This window comes from Watersipora subatra, chromosome 3 (genome assembly GCF_963576615.1).
Source record: "Watersipora subatra chromosome 3, tzWatSuba1.1, whole genome shotgun sequence".
Lineage (NCBI taxonomy): Eukaryota > Metazoa > Bryozoa > Gymnolaemata > Cheilostomatida > Watersiporidae > Watersipora > Watersipora subatra.
This window is the reverse complement of record NC_088710.1, coordinates 64,647,682-64,665,799: the sequence shown is the minus strand read 5'-3', so window position 1 is coordinate 64,665,799 and position 18,118 is coordinate 64,647,682. Positions and strand designations below refer to the sequence as shown.

At 37.0% G+C, this 18,118-nt stretch overlaps 2 protein-coding genes across 5 annotated transcripts in view; one reads left to right on the top strand and one right to left on the bottom strand.

Annotated features, from left to right (window-relative positions):
• The window catches only part of LOC137391976 (uncharacterized), a 37,330-nt gene extending 30,938 nt beyond the window's left edge, over window positions 1-6,392 (top strand). For all 3 annotated transcript variants that reach the window (XM_068078557.1, XM_068078554.1, XM_068078556.1), the window contains 7 exons: window positions 61-140; window positions 2,374-2,539; window positions 3,225-3,448; window positions 3,634-3,820; window positions 4,247-4,557; window positions 4,855-4,996; window positions 5,861-6,392. In XM_068078557.1, coding sequence (XP_067934658.1) covers window positions 2,494-2,539; window positions 3,225-3,448; window positions 3,634-3,820; window positions 4,247-4,557; window positions 4,855-4,996; window positions 5,861-6,390 — 1,440 coding nt within the window. In that variant the 5' untranslated portion in view covers window positions 61-140; window positions 2,374-2,493 and the 3' untranslated portion in view covers window positions 6,391-6,392. The remainder of the gene's footprint in view (window positions 1-60; window positions 141-2,373; window positions 2,540-3,224; window positions 3,449-3,633; window positions 3,821-4,246; window positions 4,558-4,854; window positions 4,997-5,860) is intronic.
• A 1,812-nt stretch (window positions 6,393-8,204) lies between these two features.
• Window positions 8,205-16,403, bottom strand: LOC137391297 (PRELI domain containing protein 3B-like). 2 transcript variants are annotated; one of them, XM_068077725.1, is made up of 6 exons: window positions 16,225-16,403; window positions 12,499-12,667; window positions 11,264-11,350; window positions 9,377-9,447; window positions 9,145-9,247; window positions 8,205-8,937 (listed from the first exon to the last, which is right to left on the bottom strand). In XM_068077725.1, the coding sequence occupies exons 1-6, from the start codon at window positions 16,254-16,256 to the stop codon at window positions 8,782-8,784; spliced, it is 618 nt and encodes a 205-aa protein (XP_067933826.1). In that variant the 5' UTR covers window positions 16,257-16,403; the 3' UTR covers window positions 8,205-8,781. The 2 variants fall into 2 exon arrangements, with proteins under 2 accessions (XP_067933826.1, XP_067933825.1); XM_068077724.1 differs by lacking the exon at window positions 16,225-16,403 and adding an exon at window positions 13,117-13,214.
• Window positions 16,404-18,118: the final 1,715 nt, after the last annotated feature.

The window sequence follows — 18,118 nt, the reverse complement described above, 5'->3', positions numbered from 1 at the left end:
ATCGTCAAGTTCTGCTGTGAACGCCCGCGGGCACCTTCATATAACCTTCATTTCTTACAGGATTTTATCAGCTGACGAAGCCAGAAACCATTCAGACATACAAGGAGATTGTTGCTGTTAGAGTCAGCGATGGAGCTCAGGTTGGTTTTATCAGTCATTGGTGTATTAATAGATGTAAATAAGTATTGGTGCTATTATAAAACACTGTCAAACAAAGCTACCAACAGGTACAAAATTCTGTCAAGGTATTTACCAAAGCATATCCATTGATGTGTTTACACTATTAGTCCTTGCTATTAAAGCCCTAGTTTCAACTACTAATTTGCCCACAATTGAGATCTGCCTCTAACAAATCTATATATGAATGAGGCAATTTTATTTTTGGTTTATTATAGCTACAGATGCAGGGTTTTCCAGTGATTAAAATGATGGATTTATTTGATATATACCCGATATTGATTATTTTAGTAACATCTGAAAATCTCAACTCAGATAAATATTGCATTTTGAGAAAATAAGGATTCGAAGTCAGCACTGCTGACGAGGACTAATGAAATTGTGAGCATTTCAATGATATACAGTAACCTCTCCTACTTCATGGGTTCAACTATCACGGCTTCGCTGTATCATTGTTTCGCAGCCACTTGAGTTTCTTCATTTTCATTTAATAATGATAACTACTTTAAAAGTCATAATCATTTTTTCGTTTCAAGGTGAATAAGTTAGTGAGCTGGTACAGTGTACAGCAGTACGGTGTACAGCGGTGCAGCGATACAGTGTACAGCGGTACAGTGTACCTCATTGTCACTATGACTCCAGAGCAGTCTCTCCACCAGCAGTGGCCTTTCTTTGGATATGTATAGCAATATTCCGCTAAGGTCGCTCTGGTCATTAAGGCATGAACGGCAGCAGTCAAATATCACAGTAGGTCTATCAAAATAAAAGTAATGAAAATTCATTCTCTTGCAATAATAGCTCGTCCGCTTTCCAGCTATTGAATGGAGTTGACTATCCTTCCTCCATTTACAGAGTATCGCCAATAAGCACTTTCCAACATTTGCTGCCCTTACCCTAATTGGCTCAAGAATATAGTATAACATTGACTTTACCTCGTTGATTCTCATCCCAGTTATGCTTCTCCGTTCAGATCTTATTAATCTTGTACGGATTTCAGTATTGTATATACAATGTACATTACAAGTATGTCACATGTAGAAGGACATGTACATGTACTTACACATGTAGCGATTACAAAAGTTTAGGAAACAGTTGAGTTTTCTGAAGTGTTGAATTATGGCTCATACTTGAAAAATCTAGTTTTTCTTTTGCGAAAGTTTTTGTTTCTGGTGGTTTTGGAACCTGACCTCCTGCAAAGTAAGAGGGCTTCCTGCACATGATTTTTGTGATGGACTTCCTTGCAATGACAATTGCAGGTGCTACAGCTACAATGGCGTATTCACAACAAATTTGGTACAAAGATTTATAGTTTGATGAACAGTAATTATTATGCGCAACCAAAACGTGAACTGAATGACCTTGCTGACCGGTGAACAGAGCGTTTTTCAAAAAATTATCAGATATAACATAATATAGTTATGTTAAGTTGAACCTAAAGTTTCAAATGATTTAGGACTCACTATGTATTCTTTTCTAGTCAATGGCTACAGGTGTTTGCTTTCCTATGTTCAGTAAATGTCATCATTTAATACTCTCTAACTCATCAATGTTACTTTCTGATTAAAATTAAGTTTCATTTCCCATAATGCATTTCACAACATGCATAGACTCTGTTGCTCTGTCACAATTTGAAATAAGTTATATGAAATACCATGTAGGCAGCAGTAAAAATACATAGGTGGCAGACAGTATTTGAGATTATCTTAATATAAAGGGCAGCCTGGTTGAAGTAATTCTAAATCTGGTTTTGAGATAAACCCGAATGTGAAAAAGATATTCCTGTATAAATTTTGTGAAATTGTCATGTCACGTCTCCTTTTCATGCAGTACTAATGACAGCTTTGCTATATTTAGAGTGTCTAACAGGCTGTATTGTAGCTGGTACTGGCACATGGTGACTTCGTAATTATATGAATGTTTCAATAACTCAAATTGACCTCAAAATTGTGCGCTGAGATAGCTTAGGGTTTATCTTCTCATGCAATCTAGTCACAATTTGTAAGTTACACTAATTTGCATACCTTATAATATCCTTTTACTAACACATATTGGGAAGTTTGTACTATTTTACAACTCTGAAGTTGCTATAAAGACCTTGTATAGTCACAGGCTTTGATGCTGAGCTGGTTTCATAGTTCAATGCAATGTAACTAATTATTTTCAGAATATTTGCTAGTTTTATATTTTTATGTTCAGATCTCCGGAGATGCTGTGCGGGCGTTGTTAAAGATTCCTAGTGGAGCTAGCAAGTTCAAGTTCGTACAGCAACCAGACTTTGAGATTTATGTCCAGAGCACCTCGTACAACCGTGTCCTCATGCCTGATACAAAGTTCTTGTATGAGGTCAACCCTGATGCACGAGGTGAGCTTCTTATATTATTTAAGACTATCGGGGTGAAGGTTTCCTTAATTGGTCAAATTCATCTCATCATTCTCAACGAGGGTTTCCTCTGCATACAACGTTGCTGTATATTGTACAATTATTTACTATGAATACATTACAACCTGCCTCTTGTTTCTTTTTTACTTGCTACAACTAGTGAGGTCATGCCAGGTCAGCATGCATCTTGCAAAAGTGCGGGATATTACAAGGTGGTGTGATGTGTAATATACTTCTGACCTGGTCTAATATGAAACTACAAGTCCTAATATGATATTTGGTATATGACATCTTAGGATTGAAGTCATGGAGTTACTGTGAGCTAAAGGTAGCCCCTGAGGGCTAGAGCAGCTGACTAGCAAACTATAGGGTGGATTCTATTTTTGGAAAAGCCTTTGGCAGCGGCTAGACCACTTTAAATTTTTCCTTCTGATAGCAAGTTGAACGCAGGCTTTTCAAGTGGCAGCCTTTGCACTAGTGCCCTCGCTCAGATGTATTGGCACTGCCTTTTCCCGACTCCAAAAGAGCGCTAGTGAGAGAGTGTTTGGCCAATGCAAGAACCAACCAAGGATGCTTCCGTGTCCTGGCGGTGTTCCAAATTGATCTCTTCAGTATTATTGGCGCGATAGATGCTAGATTTGGCTGACAGAACTCCAAATGTTTGCAGGAAAAGCTTCTCCCAAGAAAATTGGAGATGCTTTCAAGATAGCTCCAGTCCATTCGGAAAAAAGAGTTGGACCTCCTCCTAGCAGTGTGGCTGGAGCTCCTCTCGAGCTCATATTCTCATTTGACACTACTGGCTCGATGTATTCATGCCTTGATGAAGTGCGCAAAAATCTGGAAAAAATGATCAGCAGAATTTTAACAGATATTCCTAACATCAGAATCGCTGTAAGCACTCACCCTTTCCTGTCATAATAATTGCCGATTTTATATTGACCTGCTCTTGAATATTATCCTGCTTTTAATCATATCATAAAACTGTGTGCTTGCAAACTGTAATTACTAGTAATTTTTTAACATTTTTACAAGCTCGTCATTATTTACTCGTTGTGATGTCTGTCTGACTTTCGTAGGTGTTCGCACAAGGAGACTACTGCGATGAGTCGTCAACCTATGTCACACAATTCCTTGATTTTACGACTGACAAATCAAAACTGGTTAAATTTGTGAAAGAAGTGAAAGGTAGCGGAGGGGGTGACTACGAGGAATGTTATGAGCTGGTCTTACAGCAAGCTCGGACTGAACTTTCATGGACAAGCGGTATGCAGGTCTAAATTAGATTAACTCAAGTCCTGTTTTGGTTTATTAGACCTACATGTGTTCAATCTTGTTTCAACTAATTATTAATTACTCCAACTATGCACTTGCTATTATGTGATTTCTGTCATTAAATTCTGCAGAGTTCGAAGCTATTCTTTACGCATTGAAAGTTGCATCTATCTTGTATATATCTTTTTACAAATCACTTATTCTTATAGACGTTTTGTGGGAAATGAACACTTGTTCGTTAATGTATTTTTATTTCATCGACACGTGTGTTGTTTACTCCAATAAAGCAAGCCATACATTAGGCTTAAGACAAAGCTGTTACTATATAAACTTATTGTTAGTATATAAGGTGTAAACCAGACTATTTTTATTATCCTAACATCATCATTCTTCTATAGCTGCTCTATATATCTTTAGGAAGCCAACGAGCTCTGGTTATGATAGGAGATGCAATTCCTCACAGCGTGGCTGATTACAAGCAAATCATGCGCGACTTTAGCTTTGTTAAGAAGGCTGTAGACTGGAGGAAGGAAGCTGACCTGCTCGTGGGAATCGGTTGCCGAGTTTACTCAGTTCAGTGCGACCCAGGCCACAAAGAGTCCAATGAGTTTTGGCAAGGTTTGGCCTTCAAGACCTATGGCCACTACTTGACTCTTAACAACTTCTCTAATGTCTTTGATTTCATCATGGCCATTGCTTATAAGGAACAGGGAGCTGATGAGCTGGAGGTGAGCTGAAATTGTAATATCCATTTGCTGGAGCAGTTGGTCTGGTGCGTGTTGTTAGAAAGTCAGAGTGACAATGCATATCTGAATGAGCCAATCATAAATAGGCTAGGGAGTATCTATGATATAATCAGCACTCTCAATTGCCAGGTCTGGTTCGGGACATCCGATCTCGAAATGTTCCTGCTCTAAGAGAATAATCATTTTCACTGGTAGAGGTGATGGTTTGATTATGGCAAATGCATAAAATTTTCTAAAATTGTTTGGCTTGTTTACTTCACTAAAGCAGTCCTATTGCAGGCATATCGTCAAGAAGTTACCAACCGACCTGGTGGTTCTGGAATGAATGCTGATCTCCACGCTCTTTTTGACAGCCTTGCTGGAAATGACGGTGATGACGATGGATCAGCAGGAGCTGCTGCCTCTGTCAGTGCTGCCCCAGGTAGACGCTGTAATTTGTTTATTACGGCGCAGTAATCCATTTTTTGACTAATTATTTACTTGAATACAAACTGATTGTCTATTATCACATTTGCTTTATTTTATAAACTACAAATAGTGCGCACTTACCTACCTACTTACCTACCTACCTTACTTACTTACCGATGGCCTCGCTTAGCGATAACTCGGTGTTAAAACGTGTTAAAATTGTGAAAATTTGTCAAAATTAGGCCTAAATGAAAATAAAAAGAAAATATATTTCATAAAAGCATCAACATAAAGTGACCAGGAACATATAAGAAACGTTCATGGACATAGATATTACACACGCATGCTAGCCATGACGTTATTTTTATGCACATACGGTGTCGGCTGTTAGGCTAACATCTGCCATAGTTGAAGCTTTATAGATAAGACCTATGCTACATACAAATACTAAATGAAAAAGTAAATGGCGAATAACTGAACATACAGAATAGGTACAGATTTGTAATATTTACTGCAATATACTCTACAGTAATCTAATATTTGTTTACATAGTTTCGCACATGCAATACACTCTACAGTAGTCTAATATTTGTTTACATGCTTGTGCACATGCAAAAGCTAAATAAAAAAGTTATAATTGAAAGTATCTGTGAAATTTTCACACTTTTTATTAGTATCGTACAGTTTGAATAGCTTATGCGTATAAAATTGAGGTTTGAAGAAGAGGGATGATTCGTTTGACAGCGGAATCACTCACCTATGAGTTCTTCAAAACATAACCCCATTATTAAGTGAGGACTACCTGTATTTAAATTATAAAATGTAAAAACTAGAACATGATATTTTTTGTACATATAATTTATTTGATTTTGTGCAGGCCCTTCAGGCAAGAAACGACCAGCTTCATCAACTACATCAGCTTCAGGAGCCAAGAAACTTAAGACTGCTGCCAAATCTGTCGCTGTAAAAAGGAAATCAACATCAGCAGTGAGCACATCAGCAGCAAAAAAATCTAGAGTTGAAGCTAAAAAATCATCAACCACAAAAACTCCAGCTAAGAAATCTTCTTTGAAAGTGTCAACAAAAAGAGCACCAGCTAAGAAGACACTTGCCAAGAAGGCACCCGCCAAGAAGACACCCGCCAAGAAGACACCCGCCAAGAAGACACCCGCCAAGAAGACACCCGCCAAGAAGACACCCGCCAAGAAGACACCCGCCAAGAAGACACCCGCCAAGAAGACACCCGCCAAGAAGACACCCGCCAAGAAGGCACCCGCCAAGAAGACACCCGCCAAGAAGGCACTCGCCAAGAAGGCACTCGCCAAGAAGGCACCAGCTAAAAAAGCACCAGCTAAAAAAGCACCAGCTAAGAAAGCACCAGCTAAGAAAGCTGCCACAAAAAAATGAAATGGCACAGACAATCAAGCAAGTTGAGTGTAAAATCAAAAATAATATATTTTGTTTGTTTTAAATGATTATTTATTATCAGAGACTTAGTTTATAGTGATTCACCTTAATTTAACTTTTAATATATTTTTTATCTATTTTCCGGTTTTTTCAGAACTCACTACACAACTGCTAATGTCAAATTGGCAACTTTATGCTATTTTACCCGATGTTTTGATGTGCTGTTTTGCTATGATTTCTAATCATTAAATCAAATGCTTTTTGCAACTTCGGATGTAGTTATAGTTATAAACAACTCTGCAAATAAAACAGTTACATCATGATCCATTGTTTTTTGTGGCAGCAGTGGTTATGCCGAGCGATGAACTGTCCTAGACAATACAAGTGCAACATATTGTAACCCCTTGTCAAGCAAGAATGTGTTTTGTTTTATAGGGTAACCTAGTGGTGACAGTAATTTTTAGCTCTATTGTTTTGCTTTATCTGCAAGCAAAATAATTTTAGACATTGCTCCAGTTTTAATAACTATGTGAGACTATGACAATGTATTTACAAATGAACAAGAGGTTTCACCTAACTAACCCTTTACAGTACTTTTAATTGCATCCACCTATCTGTAAAACAATTGAAACTTGTCTACACTCAAGACAATGATGCAAGGATATTGTGAATCAAGGCAGATCTAAGCAGCACAGTAGTTTGGTCACCAACTAACATTTATTACGAACACATCTTGAACGATTTCAATTCCAGTCAGATCCATTAAGCAAATTTAGATATCTTGCTTCAATGGACCAGGATCAACATCAATAAATAGTTGTTAGTAGTTTTAAATGTGATTACTTGAGCTGCTCATTGTATTCCATTTTTATAAACCCTCATGAATTGATTAGGTAACCTTTTAACATCAAGTTTCTCAAAGAGTAGTTTTTATTCTCATGGTATCCTGTTTAGCTATTAAAGAAAAGGGAACAGATCTAATTGAGAAAACTGTCTTGATCGCTTTTTCTTTTTCCCTAGTTAGGCTTTTACATAATTTCTAGCTAGTATAACTTCATTTGAACTTCGTATTTCTAGTGAATTGGGGCCCTGTTTTGCCTGGCAAAAATAAACAGAATGCATATTTTATGATTGCCCAAATCATCCCCGCTTGCTTCTGGTAAAATGACACCCTCAATTGATGAGGGAAAAAATTGCTTGATCCAAACTATTGCTAAATGTGTGCGATGTGTTCTTTACACCGTCATTGATACAATGTTGCACATATTCACTTTACCTAACAAAGTTGGAAAACTATTTTGCGACCCGCATCACTAGTGTTTATTTAAGAAGTAGCCAGAGAAAAAATGGTATGGTAATTAGCGCTTTAGTTACATCTGCCAGTGGGTCTACATGTCTAAAGTTTTATTACAAAAAAGCAATCATAACTTTGAAGCAATCGCTGGACTTTCGATACATGAAATCAGCAAAACAAAAGGTAACATCTTTGTTTTTGTTCCCAAACCATTTAATCTAGCATGAATAGTAAAAAGGTTACAGCGATGGGAAAACAATCTAGTTTCGCTGAATTTCTGTAACCTTGACATTGCTGGAACCAAATAATGACTGAACAAATAACAGAACAATACCTACTAAAATGGACATCGGCTATTTTTCTGTTAGGCCAAGTGAGATCAATATATTGATAGATTATCTGTATCTTTATCCTACTTAAATGCTATTATTGCAAAGCATGGCTACAGCGTGTGTATATAATAGACATATACTATGAATTATTACCTCTTGACGACAGGGGGCATAAACCTTTACAAACGTTGTTCTTCATGTAAGAGAATATATTTACAGCAGCATATTAATGTCTGTATGTGTGTAACATACACCTACAATCAGGCTAATCATAGAACAAAGAGAATGTCACCTATAATCTTTAATGATATTGGCGATAGTGATATTGGTGAGTTGGAATCGCACTAAACCAACCGATAGAGTGTCTTTCCAGCTATCTGCACTGCTATATTAGGAATCAATCTAGGGGACCAGTGTGAGCATTCACAAGTAATTAGTTATAACCAAATCCAAAAAGACAAGATAAATTGCGAATAATAGCAACCAGTGAGTTGGTTTCATGATTGAGTGTAGGCAAGATAGAGAAAAATAGAAGATTTCCAACAAGTCTAAAATAACAGTAAAAGCAGATAGATGTGACCGACTCTATTTTGCTTTAATGGAAAGCAGGTACCGTACTTATTGATTAACTAACATGTAAAGTAATAAAATGCAATGAATGAATAACGATAAAATAAACAAAAAAATCTTGAGAGACCGCTGAATGAAGAAGGTAATCATAACAATAATTATAATGAAGTATCGCTGAGAGCTGTTGCCTATGTTTCAAAAAGAAGTATCTCCATCAACCATTTTCATATGGTCCAGCGCTTTAGAGACAAGGACATTCTGGGCGGATTTCGATACAGACTGTGCTGTTTTTGCTAATTCTTCCATCTCTCCTTTGATTGTTGATATAACTGCTTCCATTGCTTTTCTTCCCTGAAAGAACAATGGAGACATCTACAACACCGGTAAAATAATCTTAAAAATTATTCACAATTTACTCCATTCTTTCCACATATAATGTAAAGTAAGTCTCAACTGGTGACCAGCTGTTTCACGACAAGTACCTACCTCAATATCCAAGTGTAAAACAAGCTCTGAGCAAAACCAGCAAAAATTACATCCAAAAATACAGAGACATACCTTCCCAGCATTGCACTCTACTTGATTTTCAATCACTCCTTCCAAGTAACCACTCAATGGTACACCTCTGACAGTTATATATGCCTCTTGCTTGAGAAGTGTGCTACAGAACAGATGTATGCAGTAGAAACAGTTATTCCAACCGTCAAGTTCTAACAGTCAGCTAATAATGTGACTATTACTGTCATCAGAAAAAAACCTTGCAAAAGCTAAGATTCCAAAAGCAACTCACTGGTCTTTGTTGGCAGGATGTTGGCTATAGACTAGTCTCTCATCTACTGTTAAGTAGTCACTCAGGATTAGCTGAAAGAACACAAACTGCTGATGAAAACGGAAACATAGCAATGATGCTCAACTCAGTAAACACTTATATGAAACATAATATCAGCCAAGGCTGGTCTTAGAATAGAAGATGACATCTATACTTCAAACACACCAAATACTTTGAAAAAATTTCAAAGCCTGATGTACTTTCTAAAATACAAACTATTAATAAATATTCATTAGTGCAACTATGTGTACATGACATTGTCGTGGAAAGATATCATGCAACAGTTGCAAAAATATTGTGATCAATATTTTGCTCAGTGATCCATTAACTAATATCATATTCTTCTTTACAAAATTTTACTATCATAAATGCAGTGTCCGTTCGTAGCCACGCTAAGAATGTTAGGAAAAAAATGCCTTGCATGGGAATCAAACCCGAGTGTCAGATTTAAAGGTTTACTTGCAACAAAATTCGCATTATAGGTATTTGATATCAAAAGGTTACTCTTACTCCATGTCTTACTCCGCTGTGTTGTAGGCGCAAAATATGTAGAAATGCGATTACAAGCTCTTAAAAGCTCAAAAACTAACAGTTAATCGCAGCCATCACAATAACGCCGTAGTTTTGAATCTCTTTATTTGACTGACGTACTCCAACAGTTTGGTTATTGTTTTGACACGAGATGCTATCGCGTGAAATTAAAGGCCAATAAAAGGCTCGATATAAAACGTCTCGTAGCACTAGATTATAACAAGTACTTCGGGTTCTACCGGAAAGCCCGTATCAAATATAAATGCTTGCTACTTCACAGTATCGTTTCAGCCTGGTCTAATCATCTAGTCGTAATCAGATCATGTGAACCATACTTTCTGCCAAATCGTGCGAACAGTTTCTGCAGCATTTTTCGACTATCACAGGTGACCAACAGGCTCCTCATGTTCGTCAGAGGATGATATGCACTTCTTTGAGCTAAAGTTAAAAATTTAAACAAATTTTTATAGTACGTTTTGAGATATCAGTGCTCAAATGACAGCTTTACAATTATGATGAAATAGACACGTAAGGACAAAAGACAAGGTTTTATTGAATGTGTGAAGTATATTTGTGAAAACATTTCGACGAATGAGGTTGCATGAAAGTGTAAACAGAAGCCATCTTGTTCAACTATGTCCCGTTTGAGCCGTTTTGGAAATGGATTCCAATCTATGACGTTTCCGTGATGGCAGCAATTAACTGTTCGTTTTTTAGCTTTTAAGAGCTTGTAATCACATTTCCACATATTTTACACCTTCAACACAGCAGAGTAAAACATGCTAAATCTTTGTACCAAATAACTGTAATGTGAATCTTGTTGCAAGTCAACCTTTAAAGACATTACCACAACTTGGATAATTCTCCATATTCTGATTACTCACGACGATCTCTCACAGTGCACGGGGACTGGCAAGTGCACTAGAAAAATATACATGCTTATATATTATTGCTTTCCGACAAGGTGCCATGACCACATGCCTCCTTTACAAAACTGAGAGAACCTACTAACACTGAGTGACTACTACGTTTACTAACACTGAGAGACTACAACAGTTACTAACACAGAGCGACTACTACAGCTACTAACACAGAGTGACTACTACAGTTACTAACACAGAGATACTACTACAGCTAATAACACTGAGTGACAACTAGTTACTAGCACAGAGTGACTACTGCAGTTACTAGCACTGAGTGACTACTACAGTTACTAACACAGAGTGACTACTACAGTTACTAATACAGAGTGACTACTAGAATTACCAACACTAAAACACCATTACATCATCATTAATTGCATTGCCAATCACTTACATTGGTTGCATTAAGCTCCACAGTCTTTTTTTTGGGGTCAACAATGGAAACTTCACTCACGTATCCGGTTGGATTTCCACCAAGAATCTAAAGAAAACCAAGATATAAAACCGTAAAATAACAATAATAAACAGAGTAGCAAGTGCCGAGGCACCGTGTGCCATTTTGGAAAGAAGTCACCACGCAGGTAAGGAGTTTACAGTCAAGCACTAGGAGCCAATAGACCAACCACACCCACTACAGCATAAGCAAGTCCGGGTTTAATAGTGTTACTGATCAAAAGAATTTTTGTTTGATACACTTTTCTTCAATCGTATTAATAATAATAATTGTGTTGAAGAGATTAACTAGAATATACACAAAGGTGCACTTTTTCAGTGAGTTCAAAATTAGTCCAAGTGTGCAACTAAAACATCACTAACAAAAGGGCGACAAGATGGATTAAACTTGGTTGATCACAACACATTAGTTATTGCATGGAGTATCTCAGTTGAGGATTTATTTCAGTAATTAATGCTGCATTGAAATAGAGAATATAAAAGGAACTAGAGTAGTGGTACACCATCTACTTGGGAAAAAAGCATATGACATAATTATATATAACCTATTTAGGCAGTGAAAGGCATGATATAAAACTGCAGGGTAAGTTTCACATAGAAATTTATATAGAATTTCTCTTTCAGCGTCTAGTAAATCGCTGTGACATAAGCAGAGACTTGTTATTGTCAGAATGAAATCAATTGTGCCCATGTTTAGGAGTTGCGAGAGTTTGAAACTCTTGTGTAAAGATGGCAGCAACCTTGCTAGTGCCATTTTATGCTGTGGCGGGCCAAGTAGGTGAGTATCAAGAGTGTTCTAATTAGCAAGTGCGTGAACTATCGAAAAAAATTACTTTTTCATCACTATTAAATAATATACCAACTTGGTTATCCAATATACCGGTAGTTAATATTTCACTTTGATAAAACAGGTATCCATCAATTTTTGAAAACTTAACAGAATAACGTTGTATATCATTCTTCAAACTTCCTAGTATCATTTTTTGTACTATTGTCGGTCTTAGTTTGTTTCTTATAAAATTTATTCTTCTAGTCCAAAAACAACTTGGTTGCTTATTCTTCAGCCAACAATCCCTCGATGTTATACTCCTCTTGCTACTATGCCACATTTGATTAGTGAAACCAGGTAGCATAGTAGTGAAATTAAACTGTACCCATAAACCTACAAAAACTTACCGTGTGAACAAAGCTTGGGATGGCAAACTGTGTAGTGAGAAGTCGATGTGATTCCAATCTCCCCTGCGAATCGATATGTCGGTTCAACACATCTATGGCAATCAAATTAGTGTTCCATGGATTAGGGTATTTTCGCCAGACTGCTTTTGCTACAGTTTCCCAAGAATGTCTAAAACATAATTCATCTCTCATAAAATAGCCCGATATGTTCAGTTTATCCGTATACATGTATCCCAATTTCAGCAATCAAAACAGTGACTATAACTTAGCATTTTAGTAAAATATTTCAAAGCTTATTGAAAACCCTTTTTTGTAAACATAGAAACTGATCTTAGTAATAAGTGTTATATGCCGTGTTATGTTAGTCTTGTTGTGTATCACCATGAAATGAGCTCAAAATGATGTGTACTGTATTAATAATTTCATGTTTTTGAATGCAATATGCTACTCAACCATATTTAACTAAACTTAAATGCACATGCCAACATCCATATTTTTTCTGGACCAAACGTTACCACGTTATTTTACCTTGTCATTAAAGAGATTAAAAGAAAGTGTAGTTTACAGTTTCTTGAAATGGCTACTATCTTGTTTGTTAAATAACGTGCAGGTACATACCTTGATACGACACTGTAGCATAAGCCGATCCGTGAGTTGCCGTATAGCTTATATGTCATAGCACCGAGAAGCCAATCAAGCTGTTAATCTGATAGCTTTAATACCATGGCAAAAGCATCACTTACCTTGACTTGTCTCACCATTGCCTTAGACATCATTAAGCTACATAATACCTCAAAACACGATTACACACCATGCCCCCTCTCCTAGGAAAAAGCCACCTCAGAAGATCCTAATTTCATATTGTTATTTCCAATCAAGTTACAAACTTCCAAGATCAAAACTACAATTTTCCTTTTATCCCAAATACTCTATCATCTCCTTCGCTTCCCAAGGACTCTTCCTCTGCAGCTAGGTCAAGGGTCTTGGACTCCTCTTGACCAGTGCAGGCATCTGTCGTACTGACAGGCTTGCTGCTTTTATAAACCCTAGGGTCTCAAAAGACTCCTCCAGGGAGCTATTAGCAACGCCTACAGTTTCCACCCTGGCCTTCTCCGCACTCAAGCTTTCCTCCCTGGAATCGCCCTCCAGGCTTGGATTACAAGAGCCAGGTCCAGCAGCCTTCTCTGCTTAAGCATAGGCGCCGGCAGAAACGCTGTCCACCGCGGGCCTAGCCTTCGCAAATCTAGCGGGCAAACGGGCTTTCACCTTGGCCATTTCAGCTAAGACGCCTTGGAGGGCGACAGAGCTCTCATACTCCTCACTCAATTCCATTTCCTCCTTCTCTAACTCCCTAATCTGCTCCTCAAACCTGTGCTGTAACCTCTCTCTCCTTAACCTAATATTTTTCCTTTTCTCCTCAAATTTATTCTCATCCAAAAAGCTGTCGCTTTCTATTTCGTCTAAAAACTCATTCTCTTTGTTCAATATAGAGGCTTTCTGAACTTTTCCACTGTTCTTTATTACATTGGCATAACTAGCACCAGATCGAGAAATTGATTCACTAGCTGACAATATGTCTAATTCTCTTTAAGCTTGATCCTTAAGACCAGACACCATTGGTTTGGGTGTTAATAAACGCTTAGGTTCCATATTTTCCTTCAAGTTCATTTTAAAACCATGAAAAACGTCAGGAAACTCATTTTGGTCAAAATCATCTTTGCACATACTATTAATGTCAAGCAATTTTAGCTGATGTAACTCATGTAATCCTAAAAGATTTTTCCTAGAACCTGTTAAAACATACACGGAAGTGTCGACTGACCTAAAAGTGCTCCTGATTTCAACTTTACAAATTCCAGCTACAGATAGAGAAAATTCATCTGCGCTATATATACTATGTTCAGGTTTACTCAAACTCAGACCAAGCATTTTACTAGTCTTTTCTGTTACCGTAGAAACTTCTGCTCCTGTATCGAGTGTAAACTCAACATTTTTCCCATTTACTTTTAAAACTTGTTTAATGTCACTACTACATAGCCCATCTTTATTGCTTTTGGTGAATCTCACTCTATGTGGACTTTTTCTAAAACTCCTACTTTGTCTACTAGACTTGTACCTATCCCCTGATAGGCTTCTACTACTACCACTGCTGCTATATCTCTTACAATCACGTCTAGACTCTCGTCTTTCAAAACACTTGTTGCGAGGACAATCCTTAGAAATGTGACCTCTCTTTGAACAAACATAGCACCTAGCACTCGAGCAATCCCTAACATGATGTCCTCCCCTGTTACAAGCAAAGCAAATAATACTTCTAGCAGGGGAATTATATCGTCTAGGTGATGACCTTTTATAACTTTGCCTACCTCTCCACCCAAGGGAAAAGGTGTCAGATCTAGCACTACCTGAACTATCTCTCCTAGGCAGCCTATAACTAGAACGCTCATCATGAGATTTCTCAATCTTTCTAGAAACGCGGCAAACAGGTGCAAGAAAACTACTGCCACTAGATTCCACCTTGATATCTCTCTTAGCACCACTGATAATAGATTCTGATTCTCTAACTAAATGTCTAGCTTTCAATCTATTAGATAACTGCTCCCAAGTCAGTCTCTTGCATTAGCCCTTTTCTGGCACCGGAATCATGCAAACCATTCACTGCTAAAGCTACACAAAAGTGCTGCCTTAAATCATCATTACCATCACCGAAATTCATATCTCTACTCAACTTTTCCACTCTCACCAAGTATTCTCTCTCTTCTTCCCCTAAAGCCTGTGAGACAGTAACAAACTTCATCGTTCTCACAAACACACTCTCCTCCCTCTCATAATGACCTCTCAAAAGATTTAAAGCCGTTTGATAAGCATCAGCTGCTTGGCTCACAATATCAAACCCTAAGCTTCTCAATAACTCCATTCCTCTGCTACCGATAGCGCCCAGTAAAACTAACAGCTTAGTCCTCCCCGCAAAGAGTGGGACCTCACCTTCAGTATTATCCATACGGAACGAAGTAAGCTCGCACGCAACCTCAAACTCACTAAGCCAAGACTTGAAAGAACTACAGACGTTTCCACTATCTAGCCTCAACTTAGGGAAAACACCAACATCTAGCTGTCTAGCAGCCATAATCGCACACAACTATGACAACCACTTTTGACACACCTAACAATTAACACCTTGAGGAATCACTATAGCACTTCTACGACAATGCTACTCCACTACCTATACAACGTGGCAACCCAAATCTATAAATAACAATCACAACCCTCAACGGTATATTAGAACAACACAGTATAATAACATCCCTCAATTAATTACTGTAACAACACAGTATCCTGCCTACGACGCCATGTTAAATAACGTGCAGGTACATACCTTGATACGACACTGTAGCATAAGCTGATCCGTGAGTAGCCGTATAGCTTATATGTCATAGCACCGAGAAGCCAATCAAGCTGTTAATCTGATAGCTTTAATACCATGGCAAAAGCATCACTTACCTTGACTTGTCTCACCATTGCCTTAGACATCATTAGGCTACATAATACCTCAAAACACGATTACACACCATTGTTTTTAACTAGAAGTTAAACCATATTCTATTATAATCATTATAATGTAAAATTGTCTATATTAGTTTCTAAACCAACACATGTACAGTGTATGCAAGTCAGGTTACGATATAGAACGTTCTAAAGATCAGTTTAATATACTAAAGCACTTACTCAAAGGTATACTCAGACGAATAAAGTTTCATTCCTAAACTGAATTTAAGAGGTATATTAAGTAACAAATTGGTCACGAGTGAGTAGTATGACACAAAAATAATTATAATTTATATTATTTTATAAAACAGCCTTTTATATAAAACATGTCATATACGGCATAACTGGTACAGCGACCCGCATGACGATCGCTTGCTTTAGGTCTTCACTTATTTTTAGAGCTTCGCCTATTTTCCGTTTAGCGTCCCAAACATATCTCCGCGTTTGCTAAGAACAGTTGAGAACCAAGTGTATAATTGATTACCGAATAAGAAAGTGACTATTTAGAGCTGGACCAATCATCGTCAGAAGCTATCTGTGTCAATGGAGACTCATTACCACAATAAATTTATACATTTTTAAGCATACTTAAATTTTTATAAAATATACTTTTGAAATCCCATTTTAAAAGTAAAATACTTTTTTTTTTTTTGTATAAATTTTGTTTGCAAAACTAAGCGTATGAATGCGCAGTATTTGTCCGACGCAATTGGTCTAGGCGCATAGCAACAGTTTCAACATGGCGACGCATGTGTAAAAGTGAAGCTTACTGAAAACATTTTATCTTAATCTGTTACATTTCTCAATTTCAATGTTACAGTTGGCTAACTAAACGCGCGTTTACGGTTGTAAAATTTTGGAGAAATTTTTTTTTCATTATTTGTAGCTGCTACGAACCAACAATCATCTCGGCTGTAGGATCTGTTACATTGCAGCTACAGTAACTGGTTTTCTTTTTTCGCTGTTGAGTTGCCGTCATGCTAAATCAAATAGACTAAAAGCAGCGGACAAAAGATACACAGTATTATTCAAACTATAACAATCAACAACATTTGTCTCAAAAATTAAAATAGTTTAGTTTGCTTAGTTAACAAACTAGCAGGAGATCTAACAAGGTTTACTCTCGCTTGTGTTTTAAAATTTTAATGTTATTACAGCAAAGTTTGTGTAGTCGTATAGTTCGTACTTGCATAATATGTTACAAAAATTAAGCTTTCTAAGTATAGCTCTCAACTTCGTCAGCTTTCCATTTTATAAAGTTATACACTTTTTCAATGGCACACGACTTTACCAATTTTTTTTAGAAGAACGGTTTTAATATAGTTAGTATCTATTGACTATAATCAATAACGAAAACTACACTATTAAATAGTTTAATCAGCAGCCTGTTAAGTAGCAGACCCTACATAATTAGGGGCTGCTAAAGTATGCTGTTAGACTAGCTTCCTATACAACTGACTTCATAATCACGTTCATGGATTGCATTGAAGAATTTTATGATTTATAGTAAAGTAGGCAGTTTGTTACAAAATGGTTTTTTGACTATCCGATAGTTTAAAATCATTACTTTCATCACGCATGTTTTCTTTAAGAAGTCAAATAAGATATTAGTATGCTTTTTGGGACAAATTCTCAAACCCAACTTAAAGGAGCTTTTGCAGGTTTGGGCTAATACAAACGCGCTACGTTTGAAAACTCTTGAGTGCGACTGTAGCGAAAGTTGAAATGTGTACAAATAAAGAGTTTGGTAAAGTAGGTTAATATTAGTAAACAAGTACGTAGACATAGATTTTTTTTTTAATTATGTAGGTGGTCTGATTTAGGAAAGCATACCGGCAACACTATAAATGCATCGGCATAGTTATAAATCTAGTTGGATTGATATGATTATCTTTGTGTGCTTATAAAAATATTGATGCTTGAAATGGCTTATGGTTAGTAAATAGTCTAGAAATTAAAAATATAGGAACACCTACTGGCTATCTGTACAACTAAAGCTCTGCCATGCTTGTTAAATGTTTTAATCATCAAAATTTTGCATTCTGATCTCTGAGTTTGGTAATTGTTGTGTATG

Coding starts and splice junctions, on each gene's coding strand:
- LOC137391297 (XM_068077724.1), bottom strand. CDS start 13,175: ATGACATATAAGCTATACGGCAACTCACGGATCGGCTTATGCTACAGT. Junction 12,668..13,116: donor TGCTACAGTGTCGTATCAAG/GTATGTACCTGC, acceptor ATTATGTTTTAG/ACATTCTTGGGAAACTGTAG. Junction 9,448..11,263: donor TGGAGCTTAATGCAACCAAT/GTAAGTGATTGG, acceptor GTGTTCTTTCAG/CTAATCCTGAGTGACTACTT.